Genomic DNA, 27668 nt, shown 5'->3' on the forward strand with positions numbered 1-27668 from the left:
GAAGCAACTGACAAAGGATTAATCTCCAAAATATACAAGCAGCTCATGCAGCTTAATATCAAAAAAGCAAACACCCCAATCCAAAAATGGGCAGAAGACCTAAGCAGACATTTCTCCAAAGAAGATAAACGAATTGCCAACAAACACATGAAAGGATGCTCAACATCACTACTCATTAGAGAAATGCAAATCAAAACCTCAGTGAGGTATTCCCTTACACCATCAGAATGGCCATCATTGAAAAATCTACAAACAGTAAATGCTGGAGAGGGTGTGGAGAAAAGTGAACCCTCTTGCACTGTTGGTGGGAATGTAAACTGATACAGCCACTGTGGAGAACAGTATGGAGGTTCCTTAAAAAACTAAAAATAGAACTACCATATGGCCCAAGTAGTCCCACTACTGGGCATATACCCTGAGAAAACCATAATTCAAAAAGAGTCATGTACCACAATGTTCATTGCAGCTCTTACTTACAGCAGCCAGGATGGGGAAGCAACCTGAGTGTCCATCGACAGATGAATGGATAAAGAAGATGTGGCACATATATACAATGGAATATTACTCAACCATAAAAAGGAATGAAATTGAGTTATTTGTAGTGAGGTGGATGGACCTAGGGTCTGTCATACAGAGTGAAGTAAGTCAGAAAGAGAGAAACGAATACCGTATGCTAGCACATGTATATGGAATCTAAAAAAAAAGTTCTGAAGAACTTAGGGACAGGACAGGAATAAAGACGCAGACGTAGGGAATGGACTTGAGGACACAGGGAGGGGGAAGGGTAAGCTGGGACGAAGTGTTGAGAGTGACATTGACATATATGCCCTGCCAAGTGTAAAATAGATAGCTAGTGGGAAGCAGCCGCATAGCACAGGGAGATCAGCTCGGTGCTTTGTGACCACCTAGAGGGGTGGCATAGGGAGGGTGGGAGGGAAACGCAAGAGGGAGGGGATATGGGAATATATGTATACATATAGCTGATTCACTTCGTTATACAGCAGAAGCTAACAACATTGTAAAGCAATTATACTCCAATAAAGATGTTAAAAAAAAAAAGGAATGTTTACCATGCTACAGATTTTACTATAGCAACTACCAAGAAAATGTGCTCATTTTCTCTTGTTTGTGGTTCTTGGTCTTCCTGATTTCTTTTTTAACTTATTAGAACTTCTCTTAATTTTTCTATCCTACAGAGTCAGTGGAGCTATAATGAAGTAGTAAATATCCACATGAGCAAAATTTTTACTGGGTATAACCTTGATAGATATCCTTCACATAGTGCAGCAGACTGGCTCTAGCAAGTTGCTTCTCTTCCTTCCTCACCCCCGCCTCAGTTTTCTACATCTGTAAAAGGTGATCATCACAGAGATGTTATATGGGAATATTAAAGGAGGTCCATTCATGTTCTTGGCACACTCCAAGCAGTCAGTAGTTAGCTAATGATTATAGTCATTGATAGTTCAAGTTTCTGTTGAGTGAATTTTGTGTGTGTTTTTAAATTTATGCCCATCATATAATCTCCTATATATATATATATATATATTTCCCTAAGGGATAATCCCCAAACCTGTAAAATTGCAATTGAGACTGTACCATGCCTCTAAAAAAATGTGTTTAAAGACACGTTTTCTGTCAAATCATTAACCAATGGTTAATAACAGTACTCAAAATAATAATTATATTTTAACAGGCTAGGAAATACGTAATTTAGTTAGAAATGCACATGGGAGTCTGTGCCAGGAGAAGCGCAGCTATTGTTAGTGTATGGTACCATCCTCATCTCATCAGTTGTCATACCTTTAGAATATTTCTGTCATTTTGAGGTTGTAGGCAATTATAGGTTGACAGCCTATGATAAATAAACAACATTCTCCATAAAGTTGGTTCTGAAGTCACTTGCTTGGCATTTGGACCCTAATTTTTCCCAGAAATAAAAGTGACACTTCTGGTTAAGTGTCTAGTTTACTCCTCAAAAGCCTATTTAACCCTTGTGTTTGCAGTGAAGAATGAAAGGCCGGAGGTTTGGTGGCTTGTGGTCAGGAAGAAGAAACAAAAAGAAAAAAAAAGCACACTTACCTCTGTGTGTGTGTGGGGGGGGTGTTTAAACTACATTCTGGGTTTTAAAAGCTAACCTAATCACAGGTATAACCTTGTTTCTTTGAAAAAATGTAGATCCCTGTAGAGAGTGGAAAGGGAAAACACAAGCCTTGGAAAGAACAACTCCCTCCCTATCTCCCAGTCCCTCCAAGAGTTTCCAACTTTCTTTGTTTTTTTTTAAAGCAGTGAGTGGACCTGTTTTCAAATGAAATCTTGTGTGGAATCCTAACACTGACAGTATGCTATGTTATTAATGTCACTGTAGTTAATAAGCTTACTTATAACTTTTGCTTATTATCAAGAAAGCAATGACACTTATTTTTGTGAATCCAACATTTAAATATTAGGAGCTAAGAATGGTGGCTGCAGTCCTCTATCAGTCTCAGCACCCACATTCATTTATTTGGTTGCAGTGTTGTGATAATCCTGATTTGCAGTGATAAGTAGTGGCTACTGATAATAGTTTTTGTTTTGTTTTGTTTTAACAGCTTGCCTTGCAATCTTAAGATACTCATCCATCAATCTGATCCATATGATTAAAAACGAAATAAGTTTCTGCTTCAAAGCTGAATAATTGACAGTATCTAATAAATCATTATTTAGAAGTTGGGACAGGCACCCCGAACTTAACAATATTGAAGCATACTGTGAAAATAACCTTTGACATCTCCTCAGCCTCATCTTTGCCAACTCTTTCATGGACCCTAGAGTTCACTCCGTAAGGCAAGAGCATGCCTTCCACCTGTGCTTCTGCAGCTTTGTAACAGCACACCTTCATATCCTCCATGTCAGCTGTCCACTTGCCAAGACTCGTCTCACATGTCAGTGTCTCTGTAGTCTTCCTTGACACGTCCCTTCCCACTCCGGGCTCCCAGAAGAAGGACTCAGTTGCTCCCTCTGTGTTCAGGTAACTCGAGCCCTTATTACAGCCCAGTTTGCATCGTAGTTGCCTTTACACCTACCTCCCTTCTAAAACAAGAGCCCCTGAAGGCACGAGCTGCAGCTTAGACATCTTTGTAGCAGTGATACTCCTAAGCGTGTTCAATTACTATCAATACTGTTATTTACTAGACTGAATTAAACCCTTATAAAACTTTTTCCTGCTTTTCAAGTTTCTATCCTCAGAATGTTTTCCTCTAGAAGGGACTTTGAATTTACAGTAGAGGAAACTGTTGTCTAAAAAGCTAAGTGAGAATTACAGGCTCTTGGGAAGGGCCCATTACCAAGGTTGTGTATCAGGTTACAGTGTGTGAATATCATTTCCAGTTGAAATGAAACCTTCCTGAGGGCAGGAATTGTATTTTATTTTGTTTATTGATCTCCCCCAGCACCTCGCACGTATTCTGCACTCAGTAAATACAGGCTGAGATGCATCCACTCAGCAAATTAGGGGACTGTGGCTATGTGACATCTCTGTGCCTAGCTTGATGGTTTGATTTATCTAGCTGTTGAAGGTCTTCACTTATAGACTTCCATACAGGGCTGATTTTTGTTGGACATTAGCTAATTGCCAGAGTTCATCTCCAACACATGCCCTAGAGAAGGTGAGCTCTCCTCGTCACAGTATCAATAGGGAACTTAAGATGATGGCACAATTCAAAATATAGTGGAGTATTGTTTATTAGGTTAAGGTTTGTCATTAATTGGGAATTCCTTCAGTTCAGATTTCTGTATAATGTGAATTTTTGTTAAGGAAGGATTATTGATAACGTGAAAACTTCTTGACCTTTGCTGTTTCTGAAGACTGTTTTTCACTTCTGTTAATGTAGACAGATTCATATATTTTCCAAAACTGAAGTACGTCTCATTAACATTTTCTGCTTGAATTCAGAAACATGACATCTTCAAGTCAGGGAGCTCTCTACCATAAAAGCCAATTAAATACTTCATAACAAGTTACCTTCTTACGAAAGCTGACCTTACCTGCTTTCCCCATGAGGTCTCTGTTGTCTGCTGTACGAGTCTGTATTAAACTTGATTGTAGGCACTTTCTGAGCAAGGCAGCCATGGAACCAATGCAGAGAGGAGAAAACTCCTGTATACTTTAAGGCGAAGATAAGAGAGCCATTTCTTCTTCTGGCTCAGTTAAAACTATACTGATTATCCAGTCCCATTAACCTAGTGGGTCACTACCTTGTATGAATTAGTGGCAGCCAACTGTAGTGTGGAGCGGTCTTGCCACATCATGGACACATTTATGAAGATTGATAACAGCGAAGGTTCAGCGTTAACCTTTATTGTCAGGCAGGCTGTACAAGAATCTGTCTGGTATTGGCTTCTGCTTTGATTTATGAAAAGGTTGCCACGTGAAGGAGACATCACATAAAACAGCTCTGCTGGCAGCAGTATTATTAGATGCAATTGTAAGTATAGGAAATAATAGCTAACTCTGATTAGGTTCATTATCCTCTCTTGCTAATTCGGTACTTGGGATGGGCAGGTCCTCTTAGCAGTACAGTACCTTCCCCTTCCCAAAGGAATGGGTCCCTCACTTACTTTCTCCTGGGTTAGCGTGTTTCTCCAAAGGTTTCCTCTAAACAGTAGCTAGCAGTGAGATGCTGCCCGTCTAAGAGAGGATTGTTAAGTAGTCAACTTGATGGTTCCCTCATCCCACAGCGACAGCATCAAGTTATTACCTATTGGTTTTGCCTCAGGGCACCCGTGTGTGCGCTTTCTCCCACACAAGCCCTGTAGATGGAAGGACTCAGAAATTCTGGCTCTTGAGTATCTGCAATAGCTCCAAGTAGTAGCAGGTGGCTCTTCTGGAAAATGGCACCTATAGCTTCTTGCTCAATAGGACTTTTGTCGCCACAGAGAATAGTCATTACTTTGCCTCCGTTTTTTAGTTCCAACGCACGTTGGTTTGGTGGAGTGTCTTTTATGCTGTAAAAACTTCCCTTCCCTTTGAAATCTTTGTTTGGTCTCTCTAGTTCCAGTTGCATCTTAATATGCAAGAAAGGCAGCTGTGTTTTCCTTTAAGCAAATATAATTGTAGGGGAAGGCGTCTCTGTTTATCCCGTGGACAAATACATTATGGGTAATGCTGAAAAAACGAAAAAAGAAAGAACTTGGGACCCCAGAAAAATTATGTAAATCTTTTCAACTCTCTATAAAGCAGAGGAGTGCTGCCCTTTATGTGGTCACCGCCTGCAAGCAGCATTTTCTTGAGAGCCAGCAGCTGTGGGGAGTTGGGGACAAACACGTGCACAGGAGAAACCTCCACCTTTCATTCAGCTCCCAAGGATAGACAGAGGTGCCCCAGACAGCTCTTCTGGTCTGTGTCTGTTTTTCAGGCAGCCGCATTTCTAATCATAGTTGAACCTACCTCCATTTTGATGTTCCAGATTATTCTGAGACATTAATGTGCCATTTATCAAATTAAATTATGCAAGGTTTGGCCATTCTCTGATTTTCTGTTAACTTCTTTATCCGGGGAGATCCTTTGTGCAAGTGTGGGGACGGGCCTCTCCTGAGCACTAGAAAGAAAGCCCGCCGCGGACGTGTAGAGAAGTGATCCTTGGGAGCAGAAGGTGGCCCTGGTCCAAGCAGGTTGCATCTACTAGCTTCTTGTTGCCTGGAAGGCTCTGTGCCTGGAATGGCTCCGAGCGATCAGGCAGGCCCCTGTCATAAAGCAGGCCGCGCAGCAGCAGCTGGCGAGAGTCACATTTGGCCACCACGGCAGGCAGGCAGGCAGTGCCCAGGAATCCTGCTCTCTGAGGTCGCGGAGCCAGATGTGAAGGCTGGATGCGAGATGGTGTCACTAAGGGCTTTCTGGAAAGAGAGAGCAATTAAATTCGAAACCAAATGAACGCCTGTGTTAATAGATAGGGAAGGTGCTCCCAAAATGCTTACGCAGCCCCTGGCGACTGTCGTGAAACTTTCTTTTAAACACATACTTTTTGAAAGGGCGAATGGTGACTCTGAACCACACATCCGCTTTGAAAACAGACATGGTTTAAGATCAAGGTGTAAACGTTAATGGGGGCCTACTCTTTTGCTCCCCACTCTTTTTCTCCAGGAAGTAAAGAAATAGACTGTTCGGCCCAGATAACTTTTCCTGGCTTTACTTGCATTTTGGAGGGATGTGGAGTGAGTCAGAAAGGTGTATCGTCTGGTCTCTTCCTTACTTTCAGAAGCCTTGGATTTTGTACCGCAAAGTGCTTATTGGAAGAAAACCAGACCTCTGAATTTCGGCGTCAGGAAATAATCCTCATCCTTTCCAGGACCGCAGGAAAGTGCAGAACCGGGAGAGTCAAACCCAAGGCTAAGGCTAGAACACCACGGAAACAAGGAAAGGCTAAGGAATCTGGAGTGCCGTGGTTGATTAGTGATGTCTGCCATTGGCATGAGCATTGAGAGAGTTGGCGTTTTTCCTTTGATTTGCTACACCTGCTTTAGAGCCAAATATAAAAATCTCTGTTTACCTCCCTTAATTGATAGTGCCTAACCAGAAATAGGAAGGATGGAGAGAGAAAGGAAGAAGGAAGGAAGGAAGGCTGTGTAGTGCAATTTTAATATCTTTTTACTGTTCTCTTTTCACCTTTCACCTACCAGCAGGTTTGGGGAAATGAAATAACCACAAAACAGGACTTTATATTTTGTTACCTCTTGTCCTGATACGGCTCCTGGTAGGAAAGCCAATTTCTTTTTCCTCACTTCAGGCCACCAGAGTACCAGTGGGACGGTGACTGGCATTTGCAGGGACTTAAAAATTACTCAGGATAGAAAATACTGTTGGCAAAATGTCCTTAATGTGCAGTCATATGTGTCATTTTCTTTGTAATGAATAAGAGAATATATTAACATTGCACTTTGATTAGCATTTGTAATACATGCAAAGATATTAACCTTCAGTGCATTTCTAAAATAGTGTCTCATGGGCAGAAGCTTTAGTTTACAAGCAGGGAAATAAGACGGCAGTCAAATGACCTCTTTCCTAAATACCAGAAGTAGTAAAACTCCATCTGTGAAATGATTCTTCTTCAGTATAAATATTGGCGATTATAACTAATCTTGGAGATCAAGAAGTGGTAAAAATTGATGGTATTTGGTAGAAATTAATACTATAATTAATTTAGCATTGTTTTGAAAAGTTTCTATGAAAAGCCCTCAGTGCTTTATTTTATTCTGTGTGCTTGTGATAAAAACGGTCTCAATAATTCATCCAATTTGGATAATCAGACCAGTTATTCAGACCTTAAACTGACGTTACAGTCCTGAGCAGCACTTCAAGATCTTCCTCTCTCAAGACTCTTCATTCCTAGCCCGAACGAGTTGCTGGCCGTAAGCAGCCCGTTTTTGACGGTTCACATTGGTCACATTAGGCAAATAAGTCGGAAGTGTCTACTTCATGATATGTATAGCCACAGCCACTATATACTTCTTACCATGATGTGAAATGATACGTATAGCAAAACTCCAGGTTTCCAAGCTTTCTACATCATCTTAGTCACGTGCAGTTAACTTCTGAGCAGTACTGAATCCACAGGTATCTGTCGTGGTCTTATTATGTGCAGGATCCTAGGTTCTCATATGTCCTTCACAAGGGCTACTCATCAGGCACAGGGGAGACCATCTTTAATTTCTTATCAGTATTATTGAAAAGAGAATCCTTTGATCCCAAGCTTCCCCCCCCCCAGTGGCCTGGGCTACAGGGCCGTCACAGTCAATGCTGTCGTTGCCTGTTTCAAACCATTTGAAAATGAAATCATCATTAGTCCTCTCATGTTTCTCCCTGTTCCTGAGTGCCCTTTGGTGGTTAACGTTTTTTGAGGGTGGGGTAGGGGGAACAGATCTCACAGCGGGAATGAACTGAAAAGTTATCCGACATATTTAAGTAACGCTGGCACTTCTGGGCCTCCTGCTGAGGGCTGCCAGCTTGACTTGACAGAATGACATTTCTGACACTAAAGATATAGGAACGTATGGAAAGAGGCTGAAAACCACTTTCTGGCCTGTTTGAATACTGGTTTAATGGTAACAGAACGTTAAATTGTGTGGTGTTGATCATTCTTGAAATGTCCAGCTTGTTTTAGACAGGATTTTGCCACTATTAAAGAAAATTAAAGCAGTTTGCCATCAATTCCGTTGAGTTCCGCCTCAGTGCCTACTCACAAGTAGCAGCCCTGCCACCAGCAGTGGGCAAATCTGTGCCAAGTGTAATTACTTCAAATACAATTCCATTTATTCATAGGGAAGACTGTTGCCCTCCGTGAGAACGTAGTTGAGAGAAGAAAAGATGTATAGGTTTATGTTAATTATATACCCCATGCTGGAGGTTTGCTTTTAACACGAGTGCAGCTTTTTAATCCCTTTATCAAAAACACATGCAGGAACCTTCTTTGCTGCCACCTGAACGCTTCGTGGACACCTTCAAGTTACGTGAAGTCACCAACCCTCACGTGAATTGTATTCTAAAACTTGGTTTTTAAGTTGGCGGTGTGAAAGTGGAAACCTCTTTTCCTTTAGAAATAAGGTGGTAACTAATAGGTTCCCAGAACAACCTACTGAAATTTATTAGTTGAGATAATAAGAATAATAGTAATAATAGCAGCTACTGTCTGTTAAAAGCTTACTGTGTGCCGGGCATTGTGCTGAGAGCTTATGCATTATCTTAATAATCTTTACAACAAAAGAGTAGGAGCCCATGAAAAAGTTGCACCTTACAGAGATTAAGCAGTTTGCGCCAGCCTCCATAGCAAGTGAAAGGCGGAGCCCAGACTTGGACGTAGGTGTTTTAGATGCCAGACCCTATGTTAACCATCAGGGTAAATGGTGCAAGTATAAGCAGTGACTATATTATGGAAGCTAACTAACTTTGGTCTCTCTACTTTATTAGAAGAAAACTCATCTCGATTCCAGATGGGACATTAGGAACACTTGTCTCCCCAGTGTAGTACTTTGGACACACTTCCATCCACCTTATGCCCGCACATACACTCAGGCTAACATGGTGGCGAGGAGAAGTGGAGAGAGTGCCCTAGTAGCTCTGTAGTGAGGGGTCTGAGCAGCCTGTGGTGTTTGCCAGATGCTGTGCCAGGCGCTGGGAATACTGTGTAGACGGAACAGACCTGAGCCCTGCCCTCTTGGAGATTACAGACTAATCGGAGAAATGACTAGTCTCCCAAATAACTCGACAGTTATAGTTGTGCTAAGTGCTGTCAAATGCTGTAAGAGCATGTGACATGGGAATCCACTGTGAGGGATCAGAGACGACCCCTCTTTAGGCTAAAATAGTAGGTGTTGGGGGAGCATAAAGGAAGGTCATTTAAGCAGCTAGATCAGCAAGTGTTAAGGCCCCCGGGGAAGGAGCTGAGCTCCTTTGGGGTTCTGAAAGGAAGCATGCAGGAAAGCAGAGTGGGGAGAGATGAGGCCGGAGATGGAGGTGGGGGCCACGTCCTACTAGGCCATAATTAGTATTTGGAATTTTATCCCAAGAGTGGTAAGGAGTATTTGAAGGATTAGGGTTGTAACCTGGAAGTTATAAGATCCATTTAAAAGGAGTCGCTCCAGTTGTTGTGTTGATAATGAATTGCTGTAAAGATGAGTCTGGAGGACTCAGCATGGAAACCAGGAGACTGCTTAGGAGATTTTTGAAATATTCCAGGTGGTGGTGGTAGCGACTTGATCTAGAATAATGACAGTGGAGATGGAGAGAAATAGGTTGATTCCGGATCTGTTTTTGAAGTTTAATTGATAAGACTTGGTGACAGATTGGATATTGGGAATGAGAGAAGAGGCGGTGTCAAGGGGGATTCCCTGATTTTGGAAGGTCCATTTACTGAGATGGGGAAGAAAGAACAAATTGCGGGTAGAGGAAGGAATTAGGTGTTCGATCTTAAACATGTAGCACCTGTAAAACCTTCAGTGTGAATAGCAGGAGGCAGTCACCTGTAAGAAGGCAGGGCTAGAGGTACAGATTTGATAGCTGTTAGCACACAAGTGATGTTAAAGCCACATGAATGGTTGAGATCCTGGTGGAGAGACTATATAGAGAGAAGAGCAGGATATGGCCCTGAGGATCTCCCACATCAAGAGATCAGTTAGAAGAAGATGAGCTGGAGGAGAAGCAAGGGAGGAAGCGCAGTGTTTGTAGAAGCCAAGAAGCCCCTTTCAAGAGAGGGGAGTAATTTACTTAAGTCCATGCCGATTGGTCCTATAAGACGTCTACCAAGAATGGTTGGATTTGGCCACTTGGATGTGGATAGGAGAGAATGGATGGAAGGTAGGAAGTGGAGGTGGCTGTCATAAGAATAGTATTTGCTAGAGCTGTGCTTTCAACAGTATGATAGCCACTAGCCACGGGTGGCCGTTTAGATTTAAATTTATTAAAATTAAATAAAATATAAAATTTTACCTTTGTTGCTTTAGTCACGTTTCAGGTGCTCAGTAGCAGCACGTGGCCTTGACCAGTGTGTTGGGCTGCATAGACAGGACCGTTTCCATCACTGCAGGGAGTTCTCTTGGATAGCACTCTTCTAGAGAAGGTGGGGGAGCTCTTAAAAATGATCTAGTAGGGAAAGAAATGGTTAGAAGAGAGGCACTCTTCCTCCAAAGTAACAGTAGAAAAGTTGGAGATCCAGATTTTATGATGGGACAGTGAGGGAGCTATCTGGTTTCTGTTTTTCTCAATGAAAATTAGAAAAATGTCCAAGAGTGAAAGAATGGAGATGTAATGAAATAATCATGGAAAAGAGGGCAAGAATGAATTTACCACAGAAATGTAAAAACACGGTAGGCAGAATTTAGTGTCTACTATGGATTTACCCTGGTTCTATGATTTTCCTCCAGAAACACTCAACTGGAGAGCTGTATTAAAGGACAGTCATATGGCAGACGTTCAGCGCCGGGAGCTGTGTGTGAGGGCTTAGATTAATACTGCTGAATTGGAACCCTTAGGGAGATATAAAACTAATGGGGCTCAGCATGAGGAATCCAGTCCAGGACATGAATTGAGAAATGCGTTGTTTGGTCCTGCAGTAATACATCATTATCCCTTTACATAGGAATCATTGTGATTCCGCCTCAGAAATACTCATGTGTGAGGCTCATCATAATCATTTGAAGAATTTGTGTGCAGGAGGTTGTTGTTTTCTTTTTTTCTCTACTTTCACGGTTAGTCTTGTCAATTTCAGTCTCAGCAGCTGCCTAGAATGTTAAGCCAATTTGCTAAATCTTGCCTGTCCTCTGAAAAATGCTTAAATCTGTTTATGTAACACAAGGGGTTGAGATTGTATGATGTGTTATGGCATCAGTACCGAGTACTTTAATCTGAACCGTAAAAAGAAATGTTGGAGTTTTTAAACTGAAGAGTAATTGTGCGGATGTTCCATTGATGCACATGTAGTTCACTGTTATTATACATCCCTTATAAACTCTTCACTTTTATTAGTTATGAAATTCTTTTGAGGTACCCCTAATTTATGGGGTATGAAGTAGGGAAATAGCAGCTACTTGCTGATGCCTTTAGGAGGAGAATCCCTCTTTTTGTGGATTGTTCTCTTTCTTACTCACGTGAATTCCCATTACTGTCAGATGATTCATCTAGCTTTTGAGGTTTCCCACCGAAAGATTTCCTTCCGCCCCTCCTATGTCTCACCAATCTCACTTTTAATATTCCTCACTGTGGACTTAACGCTTTAACCAAGAGAACCGTGGTTCTCCTTAATCACACCATGTTTCTCCTTAATCACACCATGTCTGCCCTCCTTCCTGCCCTTCTTGTCTTTCTTTTTAAAGACTGTTGAAATCAAAACTCTACTTTTTTCACACAGCCTTCCCTCTTTACCCAACTTCTAAGCTCACCTCTGCTCATTACTGTACTTTCTGGAAATTCCTTTATCACTTGTAGAGCATGTCCTTGCTGAGAGTGTTTTGGCTTTCTGATTTGCATGTAAATTTCCATATGAATCTTAAAAAAAAAAAGTCTGTTAGTGATGTCACTGCCTCTGCCTGCAAACTTTCTTCTCTTCTTCCACAGCCTTTGCTTCTTCCACTTTTCTGTCTAGAGTGCCTTTCTCCCCTATCTAACTGCTTAAGCCCTTCCTGTTCTTTAAGACCACTGAAATTCTTGCATCTCATCTAAGACCTTTTCTGGTCATCTCCAGCCAGATGTACTCCTCCCCTTTGATATTTTTACTGTTCCTAGATGTGCCCCATAGAAGCAGCTCGTATGAAATGGGCGTGTCTTTCTCTCCTACGCACGCGTGCACGCACGCACGCGCACATGTGCACACGGTGCCTGGTATAGAACAAGCGCTCCGTAAAGGATGTTGAACTGACGTCATCCCACTGCCTTCATCTCTTTACTGCCCATTTTCTTATTTACCAGTTTCCTGCTGTCTGGCCTCTGCCTTACGCACTGTATTGAAACTATTTCTCTAAATTGCTGGGGATTGAATTCCACGGCCTTTTATCAATCTGTATTCTTTTCAACGTTCTTCTCTTTCGTGAAGCTCTGGTTTCCCAGCCTTGTGATGCCGTGGCATACTGCTGCTTCTCTCCACTCCCGGTTCTCGGACTGCTCCGCCTTCCTTCCCTGTCACCTTACCCCCAGTGGGGCTGCTCCCCAGGGCTCAGCTGTCCCTCCTGCCCTCTGTCTCTGCACTCCCCGCTGTGTCTTTCAGGGGATGCTCAGTCCGTGATTGTAGCCCTGTTCCCAGTGCTGAGCTCCAGGCCCACACTCTAGATTTGGGTAGGTCGTTTCCACTTAGGAACGTTACTCAAGCACTCTCATTCTTTAAATCCCCAGGCCTCAGCCCCATGTGTATTGCCCAGTCTTTCCTCTTCCTGACGTCCACATGTGTCAGTTACTGCATCCTTCCATCCTTGCTCGCCAGTGCCTCCGTTCTTGCCTGTTTCTCTAGCCGGACACAGCTTCCACTGGGCTCCCAGCCTAGATGGTTCCCACTTCCGTCCATCTGATTTGTTCACATCCGATCAGCTTAGGCACCTTGATGGCTTTCCTGCCTCATTTGGAGAGCTTGGTGGTTTGTCTCCACCTGCGGAACAGAATCTGAGCATCGTCTGTCTTATCGGAAGGCCATCCAGATCCCAGGGCCTCCCATTTCAGTCCTGCCTCTAACCTCTGCCAGCCTCTCGACAACCTGAGGCCCCGGACGCGCCCAGCTCGACCGAGCCTGGGCCTTGGCTCACGTAGACCTTCTTACGTGTCCTCTCTGCCTCTTACAGTCTTAGCCTGCATTCAGGACAAGGCTTTCAGAACCCATCTCTTCTCCTCCGTGGACTCTCCCTAGACTTCCCCCAGCTCCCTCCTCAGAACCGTTGTGGCGCTTACCGCTGTACTCTTCCCCTTACACCCATCACACCGCCTTGTCTTAACCTGTGACCTTTACGAGGGTGTTTCTTTTACAGGTATGAGTTTTTCTCCCTTCTTGTGTTTGTACACACCTTTACCTCCTCCTCCACAGTACGTACACCCCTGTGATGTCCAGGTGGCATTTTTCTGCCTGACAGTTCCTGCAGGTTTGCTGGCATGGCCTAGTCACCAGGGCATGGCGTAGTGCACCCATTTGGGGATTCCCTCTGGGCAGGGGTAGAGCCTAAGCCTCCTCCCTTCCCCCTCTTTCCATTCCTCATTATTAGCACTCTGACACTTAAGGGCAGATCAGTATGGCTAATTTTTTTTCTTTTACTTGTCACTGCAGTAAATACATTTGCAATTCTTTCAGTTAAGAGAGCCAGGCACATTCCTTCCTGGGTGTATCTAGTATTTGGATATTACTTTCAAAATGTAGTGGAAAAAAGAGTATCACCTAATGTACTATAACACACTCTCTCACTATAGACTTAAAATTTGATCTTAACCCGGTTTTTTAGAATGTGTCACAGTTCTCGAGATACATGGCAGTTTTGAAATGTTTTAAATTAAGCTGCTCTTATCTTAGTATTAAAAGCACTCTCTCAAATTTGATCACTGCAGGGAAGAGGTAAGGGTACCGGAATGTATGTTTATGCTTGGGTGACTCAGATGGAATTTCACCAGACATCTCACCCCGAAGTCACTCCTCAGCTGAGAAGGAGCATAGACAATTCATCCCAGAGGGTAATTCTTTTTGAAAAATTAGAAGTGCCTAAAAATAGGGACGTAACGTGAAAGTGTGTGCTTGACCATATTTCTGCACAGGCTGCTGGTACCATGCTACTCAACCTGAAGATGCTGTGATTCTGTGCTACTGCAATAGTCAGATTGCATTGATGAAAATGATATAATAAGACCTGTGAAATAAATATTGCTCCAAATACGGAAGGATTATCTCGGGGAGGTTGTGTCTGGCGTTCCGTTAAAATTTGGTCAGAGTGTCTTAGGTTCGTTACAAGTGTCCTCTCTCAGTAAAAACCTGCTGGATTGCCAGGACTGGTGCCCTCCCCTTGGCTGTATGGGAGACAACCATGTTGGCTGAATCCAGCTCTTCCTCTTCGGAGCCTGAGGACTTGGGCGGGAAGAATGGGTGATGAAGGGGGTAGTGGCCCTTCCAGAATTCGGAAGCGGATGCCACAGTTTGCTGCAGCCCGTAGCCTGGAGCCCGCAGTCTCCCCTCCCCTTTGTCCTCCTCACAGGCTGTTTAGCTGCTCAGCCAGTCCCTCTACCCTCTCTGCATCTTGACTAATCTGGCCCATAACGCTTCCCTTTCTTCTCCAGGAGTCCCCTCGAATTCTGGTAGGTTCTTCAGCGTCCCAGTATCTTTCCACCTTCCCCATCTTATTCCAGTTCCTCCTATCTCCCTCCCACCTCCAAAACTGGGCGTTGATCTGAGACCACATTATCCAGTTTTCTCCTTCTTGGCCGTATGAAGTAGGAAAGCAGTAGTGTGGTTAGTTACTTAGCGAAGACGGTCCCTAAGTAGGAAAATGATGAAAGCTGAAGAGTAATTTTGGCACCAGCTGAAAGTTGAGACCATAGCCCTCCTACCAAGACAGAGCAACCAGAAACCTGTCTCAACATTCGTTTATTGTTGACAGGTCTGAAACTGGGCATCTGGCCTCTGATTATTTTCTAGGGATTCCCTACTTGACTCAGAGAGTTTATAAGCTCTTACCGTATGCAACTACTCCCACCCCGCCAAACCAAGCTTGTGTTGGCAAATGTCATGAACACAAGCACTAAACTTTGCTCTTAGAGAAGGCAGAGGCATCTAGAAGGCTTGGAGTAACCAGGTTGCGGGTGTATTCATATACCCAAGGTCGGAGGAGGTCTCTCCTCTCCATCTCGGAGTCTGTCTATAGTTTAGATACAATGGACAGATCTTCCTGCTGGCTTGAAAGTTAACTTCAAGCGAATCCTAAGGCCAGTCTTCCCTTCCTGTTCACTGGTGATGAATGTCCTCTTGTCTGGAACACTGTATGTTCAGTTCCTGTTCCATTCAAAACGAGAGCTCTGTTTAGCACTTTGTTTATAGCTCAGCCTTCTCATTATAAGACTTTTTGCACACCTCTGTCTCTCCCTACGAGAGTGGGAGCCAGCAGAAGGCAAGGATCACATCTTATTCAGCACCTACCGTAGTGCTGGCATGTAACGAATGCTTGATAAATGCCTGTGACTTAATAATATTTGTTGTTGGAGTAGCTGAGTAGATGAAAGAATGAATGAACCAGCTCATATTTTCTATCCTTAGACCAATTTTAGTGAATATTCTAAAGTAGCAGGATAGGGGAAATGGAAATAACTCCCAAAGCCTCATAGGTAAAATAATGTAACTCTTAATTTGTGTTGGCATGAGTTCAATGTATTATATACAGACATATATTTAAAGTAAAAGAAATCCAAGCGTGATGCATTGTGTATGCCCAAGATTAACATTTTCTAAGTTGTCTAATTAAAGTGACTTTACAAAGTCAGAGATTTGTCATGCTTTTCTTTAATAATAATAATCATGGTGATGATGACGATGATGCGTTTCCTGGCCTTGAAGTCTTATTGAGATATTTCAAGTAAAAATAATTTGGTGTGTGTTAAGATGACTTGGTCTCATTCACACACTGATACAGCCTTTGGAGATTCAAATTTAACATTTGGCCCTGGACATGTCTTCATTCGCGGCTTGTAGGTCTTTTGATGGGACAGAGAAAACACTCCCAGTATTTCAGTTCTTATAACCAAGGGCCACTTCTGTGAGCTGTGATTTAATTTTGTTCCTACTGTGTGCATGGCAGGAGGTGACGTTTATGCTCCAGGTACTTTGTATAAACTGCTGCTCTCAGGCACCTTTAAAGCAAAGAGCTGCATTGTTAACTTACTAGTGCCCATTTTTATTACAGTGTTATTACTTGACATTTATTAAGCAATAACAGCACACCAGGCATTGTTAAAGAAGAAAGGGAGAGGGAAGGATGGCTTATACTTCTCTAAATTAAGGGTCACCCAGACTAAAGTACAGTATGTTAGGTGTAGAATTTTACCTAATGAGAGGACTTTATGTGAGCTTGAGAAAATAACATCTCTTGAGTATTTGGTTTTGTCCTAAAGTAAGTGTGATGGGAAGTTGATTTCGAGTTCTTCCAGGTTGAGTTAATGTTGACATCAGTTATGTTCTGTGTCCCCAAACTCTATATAGTTATTGCTGCTTATCCCAGATATCCTTTATGTAAGTAATAATTTTAATTTATTTTATTTTTTGGCCATGTGGCATGTGGGGTCTTAGTTCCCCAACCAGGGATCAGACCAGTGCCCCTTGCAGTGGAAGCGTGGAGTCTTAACCACTGGACCGCCAGGGAAGTCCCAGTAACAGTTATTTTATCTCCCTTTTTAGAGATCTAAACCTTGCTGCACATAGCCCAGATATGGCAAGGGTACCATGATATAGTGGAAGATGAAAATTAGCCAACCTCTCTAGGTCACGAGATTTTAAGAAAGTGTATTTACAAAACAAAACAGTTGTGGCCCTTGTTCTTTGGAGGTGCAGCAGAAGATGGCCCCATTTTTCTAAGTTTAGACCCTTGGTGGGATGAGCCCATGTAGCAGAATCCCACGCAGGGTATGATGAAATTGGCAAGATGCCATGAGGGTTCTCTGAGAAGAGCGGGGCAAGAGCTACCTCCTAGGGAAAGGAAACCAGGCTCTGGGGAGTCCTGTAGTGTTGAGGTGTATTGTCCACTGAGCAAGAAGGCAGAGTCATCCAGCCCCCACCAGTTCCATGTGGTCATGCGTTACTACGTTTCCACTCTCTTCCTAGGTTTTTCCTAATGCCGCCATCATTTCCAGGTACCCAATATTACTGAATAAGGAAGAAAAATATATTGCAAAATTGGAAAGTTTTTCATTCACCTTATATTCTGGCATGTTTGTGCTCATATACTTAGGGTATGTGTGAGGCCCGTTGGTTTAAGAACAGTGTACCTGTGTGCGTAGAGCACTGTATTGTTCATATCATCTTGGATAGGTGACCAGAGGTACTATCTTTGGGATTGTCCTGGTTTTAGGACTTTTACTCAGGATCCTAAAACCTGGGGGAAGACTGATAATGCTTGCCCCTCCCTCCTTGCATGTCACCCGCCTCCTGTGGATTCAGAGGACTGAGTTGTGATACTGATTCCTTTCTCTAAAGTCACCAGTTCCCATGAAAGATGCATTGTCGCAACCTGTTAAAAAATCAGAATCTCCCCCCAAACCCCCCGAAAAAATTAGAATTCCCCTTGTAGCGCCAACCATTCTCGTATCCACCCTGCACTCAACGAACGATTTTTGTGTCCGAGAGCTTTAGGAATTGTGGCTGCTCACTGATTGTCATTACATGACTTCTTGAGCCTTCCGAGTGGTATGAGGAGGGCTATCTCCACACTTTTCTCCCTTCTCTGAAATTACCTCATTATCCGTTTTGTTTATATTGGAACTAAAATGATGGGTAAGTAGTTTTCTCGAAATATAAAGCTCAGACCCACATCAGAGAAGTTTCTAAGACATGAAAGTAGGAGAGGCAGCAGCAAAACCAACAGATAGCTCTAAAACAGATAACCAAGTGTTAATGTATTATACTAGAGTCTTTTTTTTTTTTTTTTCTTTTTGGCTGCGTTGGGTCTTCGTTGCTGCGCGTGGTCTTTCTCTAGCTGCGGCGAGCGGGGGCTACTCTTCGCTGTGGTGCGTGGGCTTCTCATTGCGGTGGCTTCTCTTTTGCGGAACACGGGCTCTGTAGTTGTAGCTCGTGGGCTCTAGAGCGCAGGCTCAGTAGTTGTGGTGCACAGGCTCAGTTGCTCCATGGCATGTGGGATCTTCCCGGGCCAGGGCTCAAACCCGTGTCCGCAGCATCGGCAGGCGGATTCTTAACCACTCCGCCACCAGGGAAACCCAATACTAGAATCTTAAGAAGAGAGTTCTGAATACTGCTTATTTATCTCAGCGTCATTTTTACCAAAACATCTTCATTTCTCTTGGACCAATTAATTCAACTTATAAGAAACTCTACGAAGGAAATCATCAGAAACAGTAGTGATAAGTTTTGTCCATCACCAATTAATTCAACTTATGAGAAACTCTACGAAGGAAATCATCAGAAACAATAGTGATAAGTTTTGTCCATCACCATAGTGTTTTAAGCACTTAAAAATTAGAAACAGCCTAAATATGTATCTTTATTCTTTTTTGCTATTTTTTTCCCCGAAGTTTCTACATTGATCTGTCAGTGTTATGAGAAGAATACTTGGATGTATTTTATTAGCTGCCTTTTAAGTGAATACTAGCATTAAACATTGGCAAAAAAATTATTTTACTGGCTACAGAATACCTACCAGGAGTGCTTCTTTGGGTGTTGTTCTATATGCAGATCTTTGGTCGCCAGTTCTGCCATTGAATACCGTCAGCAACCTCCTTGGCCCGCAGTGCCACTGTGGGAGGAGGTGGGGTAGGGCGGGAAGGGCAGAGGGCCAGCTTCTAGTGCTGGTGGGCGGAGGGGAGAGACGGAGCCGCACATAGAGTACAGAAAGGAAAAGCCAGGGGACGAGGCAGGTGGTGGGATCCGTCAGAAGTCCCCAATAATCTCAAGTCCACCAAACTGGATTTTTTCTTATTTTTGAGCGATATATATTCCGTGTATCCACTTTATTCCACCCGTTCCTTTTTGGTAAGTACGTTTTTGGACAACTCTTCTATCTCTCACTTCTTCATTATGGTTTTGAGTTCCCCAAATATTTCATCTTTCTCTTAACATTTGTCATTCACCATTTCTTTTTAAAAATCTTTTCATACGAAGAAAGTAAATAGTTTAAATGTCTCTTGCTGCTCAGATTTAATTTTCCTTCTTGGGTATCTTGAAATTCTGCCTTTTGTTATTTTTACCTAATGGTGGCTTTTTCCATCAGCAGGAATGAAAGCAGTCAATAAAAATCAATTGTTGGCTCAATGACTGTACGGAGGGTTTACCATAATGCATATTGGAAATGTCTTTGAAACCCTTTTCCTGAATGGAAGGTGCCATGCTTGGGTTTTATGGCCTTCTAATGTTAGACAGTAATCTCATTTAGCATTTTCCCAAAGTGAAAACAGTGCATTAGGGCAGCATAACAGCATTGCAGATCAATACAGAGACAGAGCTTTGCCCTTACCGATTAATCCAAGCAAAATGCACCAGAGTCTAGTCCAGGAACTGGAAGACAATTATGTTGCTTTCCACCCCTCTTTCCCCCATTCTACCATCTAATCATCAATACAGGTTGAAATGTGTACAAAAAGGATTTCTGAAAATGTCTGCATTTGCGTGCACACGTGCACTGTCACTCACACAAGAACAGACTACCATACAGGAAATAAAGGGCCCTGGAAGTGAGTAGTATTGATTTGTGGTGATAAAAGTATATTTTGACACCTTTCAAATTATGAATAACTCACGGACTTTAACTTGCATGACTAAATAGCTCAACCCAGGGTAAATGCTTACATATAACTTAAATTACCTCTTCCTAAGGAGTCCATAGTATTAGATGAATGAATCCCATTGTGAAGAGTCTTTTTAGAAGGAAAAAAAAAAACCACAGCATCTTCCTTGTGATGAGCACTATGTGGGAGCTCATTCTTTGTGGTCTTTCGCTGTGTGCTAATGGGGAGGGGCTGCATATGTGGTCAGGATACTTCTAGCCTTCTCTCCCATCTTCTTTCCCCCGCTTTAAATCTAAAGTATAGTGGAGGGACGATGGTCCTCAACACTAGGATAGCCTGCAACCCTGCTTTCTCATGAACTGTTAAAGGCATTAGTCATATATTTGCTAGGTTCAGCTAACCTGATGCTTGATCCTATGTTATTTAGTATTTGTCCAGGAGTGTGTCTTGCTATAATCAGTTAGTCGTAGCTGTGCTTCTACCCTTCGAAACACAGCTGACTCTTTTTAGATACTGATGTTCATGGTAGGGGAGCAGGGAAATCTGTGTCCGGAGACATTCACAGACGTCTGAACTTCAAAACCTTAAAGCCAGTTGAAACTCCTGGGATTGGATTTAAATTCTGTTCTTAGGTGTTTGGCAAAATAGTAAGGTAATGAATGAAAGAATACAAGCAATGTTATCTCTGTGTCTACTTTTTTAGAGGGTAGTAGGAAGTAAATTCCCTTAGGGGCCAGTAACGTGGCTTGCATTTCAGTTTTCTATTCTAGCAAAATATGTATACTAGCTTAGTGAGTTGGATAAAAGTAATGAGGAGACAAATCGTCAGCCAGGGGTTTCCTTATTGATGAGAAATATTTCCCCTGTGTTCTCTAGGGGTTTTTCAGAACTCATCAATTTAAAATAATGCTATTTCATGATTACTATGGAAATAACAAATTTAAATTCCAAGAGAAGAACTGATAAGAGGCTGGAACCTTTTGTATTAAACAAAACTAATTTGAAAAAAAAATGAATCCCTAGATTAAAGTGATAGTAATATATATATTTTTCTGTGTATTTTGTCCTTATATTCCAAGTTCCTCTACCATTTTATTTATTTTTATTTATTTATTTATTTATTTATTTATTTATTTATTTATTTATTTATTTATTTATTTATTTATTTATTTATTTATTTATTTATTTATTTATTTATTTATTTATTTATTTATTTATTTATTTATTTATTTATTTATTTATTTATTTATTTATTTATTTATTTATTTATTTATTTATTTATTTATTTATTTATTTATTTATTTATTTATTTATTTATTTATTTATTTATTTATTTATTTATTTATTTATTTATTTATTTATTTATTTATTTATTTATTTATTTATTTATTATATTTTTTTTGCGAACCCAGTTCCCCTGCATCGGCAGGCGGACGCGCAACCGCTGCGCCACCAGGGAAGCCCTCCTCTACCATTTTAACAAGAATATTTCATTTTTGTTTGTATAATCCATTTGGTTTATTTTATTATTATCATTTTTCAAGTCTATATTATCAGCTTTTTGGAAGCATTTATGTTTAGTAGTGCATATTCACTGAAAGCACTCTAACTAAAATCTTGAGATTTGTAAGTATAACTAGTAAAATTTTACCTCAAGGAATTAAATTTTCTCTCCACCCATTTGTATTCTCAACAATTTATTACATGACTTCTATAAGGGGGATCCATGTCGATAGCTGAGATAACAAAGAAAATAAGGTGCAGTCCTTACTTGGGATTTGCATGCTAGTAAATTGCAGTAGACTGTAGTGTAGTGCATGGTGAAAGAAGTTAATACAGGTTAGGGGGTCACCATAAAGGGAATGATAGACTCTGCTGTGGTTGGAGAGAGCTCTAGTGAAAGCCGTATAGAGGAGGTTGCACTTCAATACTTAGCTCAAGTATCGAAAGATGGGTAGGTATTTTCCAGATACGTAGAACTGGGTGAGGCTTGGGTGCAGAGCTTTTCCAAAATCAAGAGCAGCGGAGCCAAGGCGTGAAGGGACATGTAAGAACCAAACCCTGAACATGGTCTGGTTGAGGCAAAAGAGTAGGCAGGAACCTGATCCAAAAGGACCTACCTGTTGACCACGTATTTTATTTGGAAAGCAAATACTGTCTAGACTTACTACTAGAAAGAACCTTCTGGGAGGTAGGAGTGGAGGGTGAAAGTTAAGAGACAGAGAGACCCGTGAAGGTCATTGCTTGAATCCAGGATATAAATGATTAGGAATTAATGTAATGACAGTGAGTATGGAGAAAGGTCTGGACTGCAGGATATCAAGCTTTGTGACCAACTGGAGGTGGGAACGGAAGAGAACATTGGGGCTCCCAGGTTCCTGAGTTAGCTGGCTGGGCTGAAGAGTAATTGGCCCCGTTCACATGGTTACGTTTGAGGTAGGGTGGGAATGCTGCCCTGTCCAGAGAGGCTCGCAGTGGTGTCAATTAATAGAACTAATTTCATAGAAATCACTTATCTTTTTTTTAAACATCTTTATTGGAGTATAACTGCTTTACAATGTTGTGTTAGTTTCTGCTGTGTAACAAGAAATCACTTACCTTGTGTGATATCTTTCTTTAAAGGTCAAAGAAAATTATTGTTAAAATATTGGGGGGGGGGGGCGTTTGTAACATTTATGTCTTAGTTAATGTTTTGTATATTTTTTTAGCCTTGTTCTTTATTCCGGTTGAAGACAAAATTTTGGGGGGGGGGCGTTTGTAACATTTATGTCTTAGTTAATGTTTTGTATATTTTTTTAGCCTTGTTCTTTATTCCGGTTGAAGACCATTTGTCTCAGCGGTCCCTGTGTTTGTTTCCAGGCGGTATGAGTGTCAGCCCATCTGTGCCGATCTGCAGGCCCAAATTCTCCAGTGTTACCGCCAGAACACCCAGCAGACCCTCAGCTGCTCCGCTCTGGCCAATCAGTACAAGCAGTGTGTCAATCAGGCCAAACAGGTGGGTGTACAAACCAAGAGCTAACTAGGGCAGCAGAGGAACAAAGAGCCCAACATCATGGGCGCTGGGAAGGACTCAGTAGGCTAATGTGTGTGAAAAAGCTTTTTAAACCAAACTAGTCGTCATCAAGAATTGCTGTCACGAGTTGGTTAAGTTTTAATCACCTTTCACCCAGGTGGCTGAAGGAAGAGTCCGTTGTCTCTTTGTGTTCCACTTGCAGAACAAAAAAGGTTTTACGTAAATAATACCTTTTCTAGTTGCTCTGAGCTTTTGTCCTCTACTTTATACTTGTGTCCTCAGGGTCATTGCCCTATATTTCTGGGCCAGTACTCAAAGCCAGCAAAGAGGAAGGATACACGTTAAGGGGCCAACAGCTTCAAGTCCCTAAACAGCAAGTAGTCATGCAGAGAGTCTGGTTTAAAAAAACGAAAGGCAAACACAAAACTAAAATAAAAACCCACCATGCAAGCACCATTCAATCTTCTGCCAGTTGGTAGAGTCCAGTCAATTGGGCAGGGAAAGACAGGCCAGACATGGATTTAGGAAGCAATTTCCATCGCTTCTGTGTACCATAGCCATACTCTTCTCATGACCCTTCGTATCAGAATAATATGATGATCACGGGACGTGTATTTTCTCTAATTTGTGTACTTTAGAAAGCTAATGATAAACGCTGAAGTAAATTATCAATTCTGGCAGGTCACGTAATTGCCTATCATTTAACTGACTCTGTTGGGTATAGGTTGTTCTGAGAGATGGAAATTGTTGGAAACCTTGCTTCTTTCTGCTGACAAATTCCCTAGACTTGACCTTCTAACCCAACTAAATCTAGTGTTTGAGTTACACAGCATGCCTTCCTGCAGTCTAATTTGCCGTAGTTGTAATAATCCCAGTTAGTGTAAATTTCTAACACTCTGTGAATATCTGATGGGAGGGCAGTATTGTCTGGATAGCTGGAAAATAACAGCAACACTAGTAGAAAAAATAGAACCAAGATTTATTAAAAGCCTGTGTTGTCTTTAAAAGCCTTGTGGCTCGAGGCTTTCCTCTTTTTTTTTTTTCCCCCTACTTAGCATTTATTTTTCATTTTTTCTATTTTTTAACATCTTTATTGGATGTTTAAAATGGTGTGTTAGTTTCTGCTGTATAACAAAGTGAATCAGCTGTACATATACATATATCCGCCTCCCTCCCACCCTACTTGTCCCACCCCTCTAGGTGGTCACAAGAGGCTTCTTTCTTTTTCTTGTTTATACGGCACTTGCCTGACTCTTAGTAGTGTGCCAGGGATTCCTTTCTTTTAAGATCTTTGGTAGAAGTAGTGTTGCTGATGTTAAGTTAGTATATTTTATTTGTTAAAAACAGCTTCTGATATGTTTTTAACAATCTCCAACCTTCAATTTTAATACTGACTGAAGCAGGTGGAACCTGTAAGTTGGACTCATGGGTTTTTCTAGCTGATGTTAGTTCTGTATTAAGGCGGGGGTGGTAGTGCACATAATGGCGGAGACAAAGTGCGTGCTTTGACACTGGTGTCTTTTAACACAGGTGCCTGTGTCCACAGTGATCTGTACCATTACTGAAGTAGCACCTGCAAGGGTGTCTGGAGTATTGACTCCATCCTGATTGTCCGGGTTGTGTTGAACTGTCTACACACAGCCCCATGAGATCAAGAGCATACATTTACAGAGCAAAACAAGAGTTATTTAACTTGTGACAAAATCAAATATGCTACATGGTGCAACAGAGAGTTTGAATTGGGCAAATCTGAGTTTGTATCCAAGCTCTTTTATTGGCTCTGTAACCTTGGGCCTTGATTTTTCTCATCTGTGAAGTGAGGTAGTGTAATTTACAGTGTTGTGAGGATTCCATTTCTATAAAGTATTCAATAAGTCTAAATTTTTTTCCTTCTTTCCTCAGTTGCATTATTCTGTGCTGAAACCAACTTAAACAAATCGGCCAAAAGCGTCAAATGATTACTAGTGATTCCAAAGGGGACCTCCCGTCCTCCCCTCCCCACCCCACCCCCGCCCATCTGCAGCATAATTTAATATTTTCAGTGAGTATGTTTCAGGTGCCTGTTGTTTTTACAACTGCTATATTCAAGTATTAGAGTATATAACACCAGCTGATATTTAAAAGATATGTCCACAAGACCTTATTTTAAACCTAAGATAGGCAGCATTGAAATGGGAAGTAACCAAGAAACAGTAACACCTTGTATGTCTGTAGATTTAGATTTCAAGGTCATTTCACATCCATTCTCTTACTTGTTTTTTATGACAGCCTGAGATGTAAATAGAGGTGGTTTTATTTTCACCATTTTACAGTTGAGAGAATTGAAACCCAGGGAAGTCATGATGGTAAATTTAACAACTAGGCCAAGATAGACCTTGCCATAAAAACAACAAATTTAAAAATACATAGTGTTTGGCTTTTCAGTTGTGTGTGTGAAGGCACATGCATTATCCACTAATACAGAAATAAGGCCGTGAGGGAAGATGTGAACGATAATCATGAAGTGACGGGAAAAAAACCTGAAGATCAAATGAAGTAGTCATTGAGACTGAAAGTAACAGAAAGGAGGGTGGGATCATAAAGGCCGGAGCAAAGGTGCAGTTTAGCGCTGCCCCATTTTGGGACCATGCCAAGATGGCCTGCAGGGGTTTTATCAGTATTTCATGAGTAGTCACTTTTCCACTAACACCACGTTTTCCGTGTGTGTGTGTGTGTGTGTGTGTGTGTGTGTGTGTGTGTGTGAAGCTAGTCTAACTTTGTGACTCTAGCTCCGCCCCTGTTGTTAAAAGAGACTTTGGCAGGATATGTGGTCCTGATCATTTGTTGTTACAGTTCCTGACTGGTCCACACCCCTTCTTGAGTTTCCTTGTTAAATCTAAAGAACAAGCTGGACATGCTGAGATACTAAACACAACAACCCATTAGGTCATGTTGTCCATTTCCGGCACAGTGCAAGAGTTTTCCCCTTGGAATAATTCCAATAACCAAATCCACTCCACTTTTTAAAGTGACTCATAAGATTGGGCTTTCACTAGTTCCCTTGGGGCATTGTTCTCTAGACTGATAGATTTTACTGATAGGAAAATTTCCGGATATTCCTTAGCCTTACTTTTCGTCTCTTATTCATCCACTTATTCACATCAATCTTTATTCAACTAGTCTTAAACAGTCCTCACCGGTCAACATGAGACATTTAGACTGTTACTTCCAGTGTATTAAGTTATGTGTTCTTCATAATGGTAAAGAGATATTCAATTGCTGTAATTATTACTTCTCAGACGTAAAAGCTACTGGATAGCTATATGAGATACAGCATTTAAAAATGTAGGAGGACATCGATTGATAAACTTCCGTGTCTTTTATTTCTCATATCTGCTTAGCCTCATAGCTTTTTATAAACTACCCAAGGTTGAATTACCTGTTCTTACCATCAAAACCTGATTTCCATTCAGTCTTGCTTCACATACATTACAGGAGACTGGAAGGGAGGGAGCAATGGGAAGCCAATAGTACTGGGCCACCAGTGGACCAAAATGTGCCCAAGGCTTATAAAAGGGGGGTGTGTAGAAAGGGCTTGCTCCCAGGTCTGCATTGCCTCTGCTCCCTGGGACACCCCACTGTCCCTTAATTTACTTGCGGAATCCAGCTGCTTAGGGGTAACAATTCTAAGCATTCCAGCTCTTTCCCCAGCCTTGCTGCTAGTGACAGAAAGGTTCAGAAACTGGACTCTTGAACATTCGGTGCTCGCCAGAGGCGAGAGTTTGTGGGGAATGCTGGAACATTCTAATCTAGTCATGGTGACCTGGGCTTCATTTTCTTTTTTGGTAAATTAAGGGTTTGAGCTAGGTGATCCACGAGGGCCTCGCAGCTGTTATTTAGGGCTGATTGTACTTCCATTCTGAGAGCAGGCCGCAGCCGCATGAGCACCCAGGTTCCTGAGCACATTCAAGTTAAGAGACGTGAGCTGTTTGGCCCGGGCAGCATCTCTGCTCTGGCGGCCTCCAGCATTTGTGCCTCTGCTTCTTAGAGTTTGCTGTCAGCCTTAAGCTTCCCCTCCAGAAGAACAGCTGCACTTCTGATTGGTCTGCATGTTGCCTGGTCTTTCCTTGAAGCTCGTACTCCTGACAGCCCTGAGGAAGCCAGGGTGGCAGAATGAACTGGGAGGGGGTGAAAACAGTCTCTCAGTTTCTCCGAAGTCAGTGGAGTGAAAAATGGCTATCTCAGTGCTGCCTGGCAGAATGGAGCCCGCCGGCTGATAAACTGCATTAGAGAAAGCAGGCTGCACCCCTCAGCCAGCCCTAGGCTACCCTGTACTGTGCTGGCTTCCACCCCGTGGGCCATGGACCATGGGTGGTAAGGGATTGTGGAGATGGAGCAGGAAGCCACATCAGAAGAGTCAAGGAAAGACCAGGACTAAAAGTAAGGGCCAGACCCAGGAGATGCCCAAGGGACAGAGGTGAGCGTGGAGGCTGTAGTCAGATGATGGAGGCCAGGCGGGCTCTGATAAACCGTAGCCCAGGTTTAAATCAGCAGGTGGGCAGTGGGGCAAGCAGCTCAGCTAAAGGAAGGACCGAAATGAGGACATCTTATAGGTGAGTCACCTCCGCTTAGGCCTGTGTGCTTCCTGCTGATCTCTTTGAGGAGAACAAAAAGTTACTCGGCTGTAATGGGGAGCATGGGGTCAAGCAAGACCTTGATAAATGAGGCCGGATCCTAATATGAAGTTATTCC

The 27668-nt window shown here is 42.1% G+C and overlaps 1 protein-coding gene across 2 annotated transcripts in view; it reads left to right on the plus strand.

Moving 5' to 3' along the window:
- CHCHD3 (coiled-coil-helix-coiled-coil-helix domain containing 3) overlaps window positions 1-27668 on the plus strand; it is a 299018-nt gene that overhangs the window by 262409 nt on the left and 8941 nt on the right. The window contains exons 7-8 of one of the 2 annotated variants that reach the window (XM_028489730.2): window positions 22784-22919; window positions 24840-24960. In XM_028489730.2, the coding sequence (XP_028345531.1) occupies window positions 22784-22919; window positions 24840-24869 (166 nt within the window). In that variant the 3' untranslated portion in view covers window positions 24870-24960. Of the gene's footprint in view, window positions 1-22783; window positions 22920-24839; window positions 24961-27668 lie in introns of those variants that run through there. The other variant, XM_007128150.3, reaches the window with a different exon arrangement.

Source organism: Physeter macrocephalus, chromosome 5 (genome assembly GCF_002837175.3).
Source record: "Physeter macrocephalus isolate SW-GA chromosome 5, ASM283717v5, whole genome shotgun sequence".
Lineage (NCBI taxonomy): Eukaryota > Metazoa > Chordata > Mammalia > Artiodactyla > Physeteridae > Physeter > Physeter macrocephalus.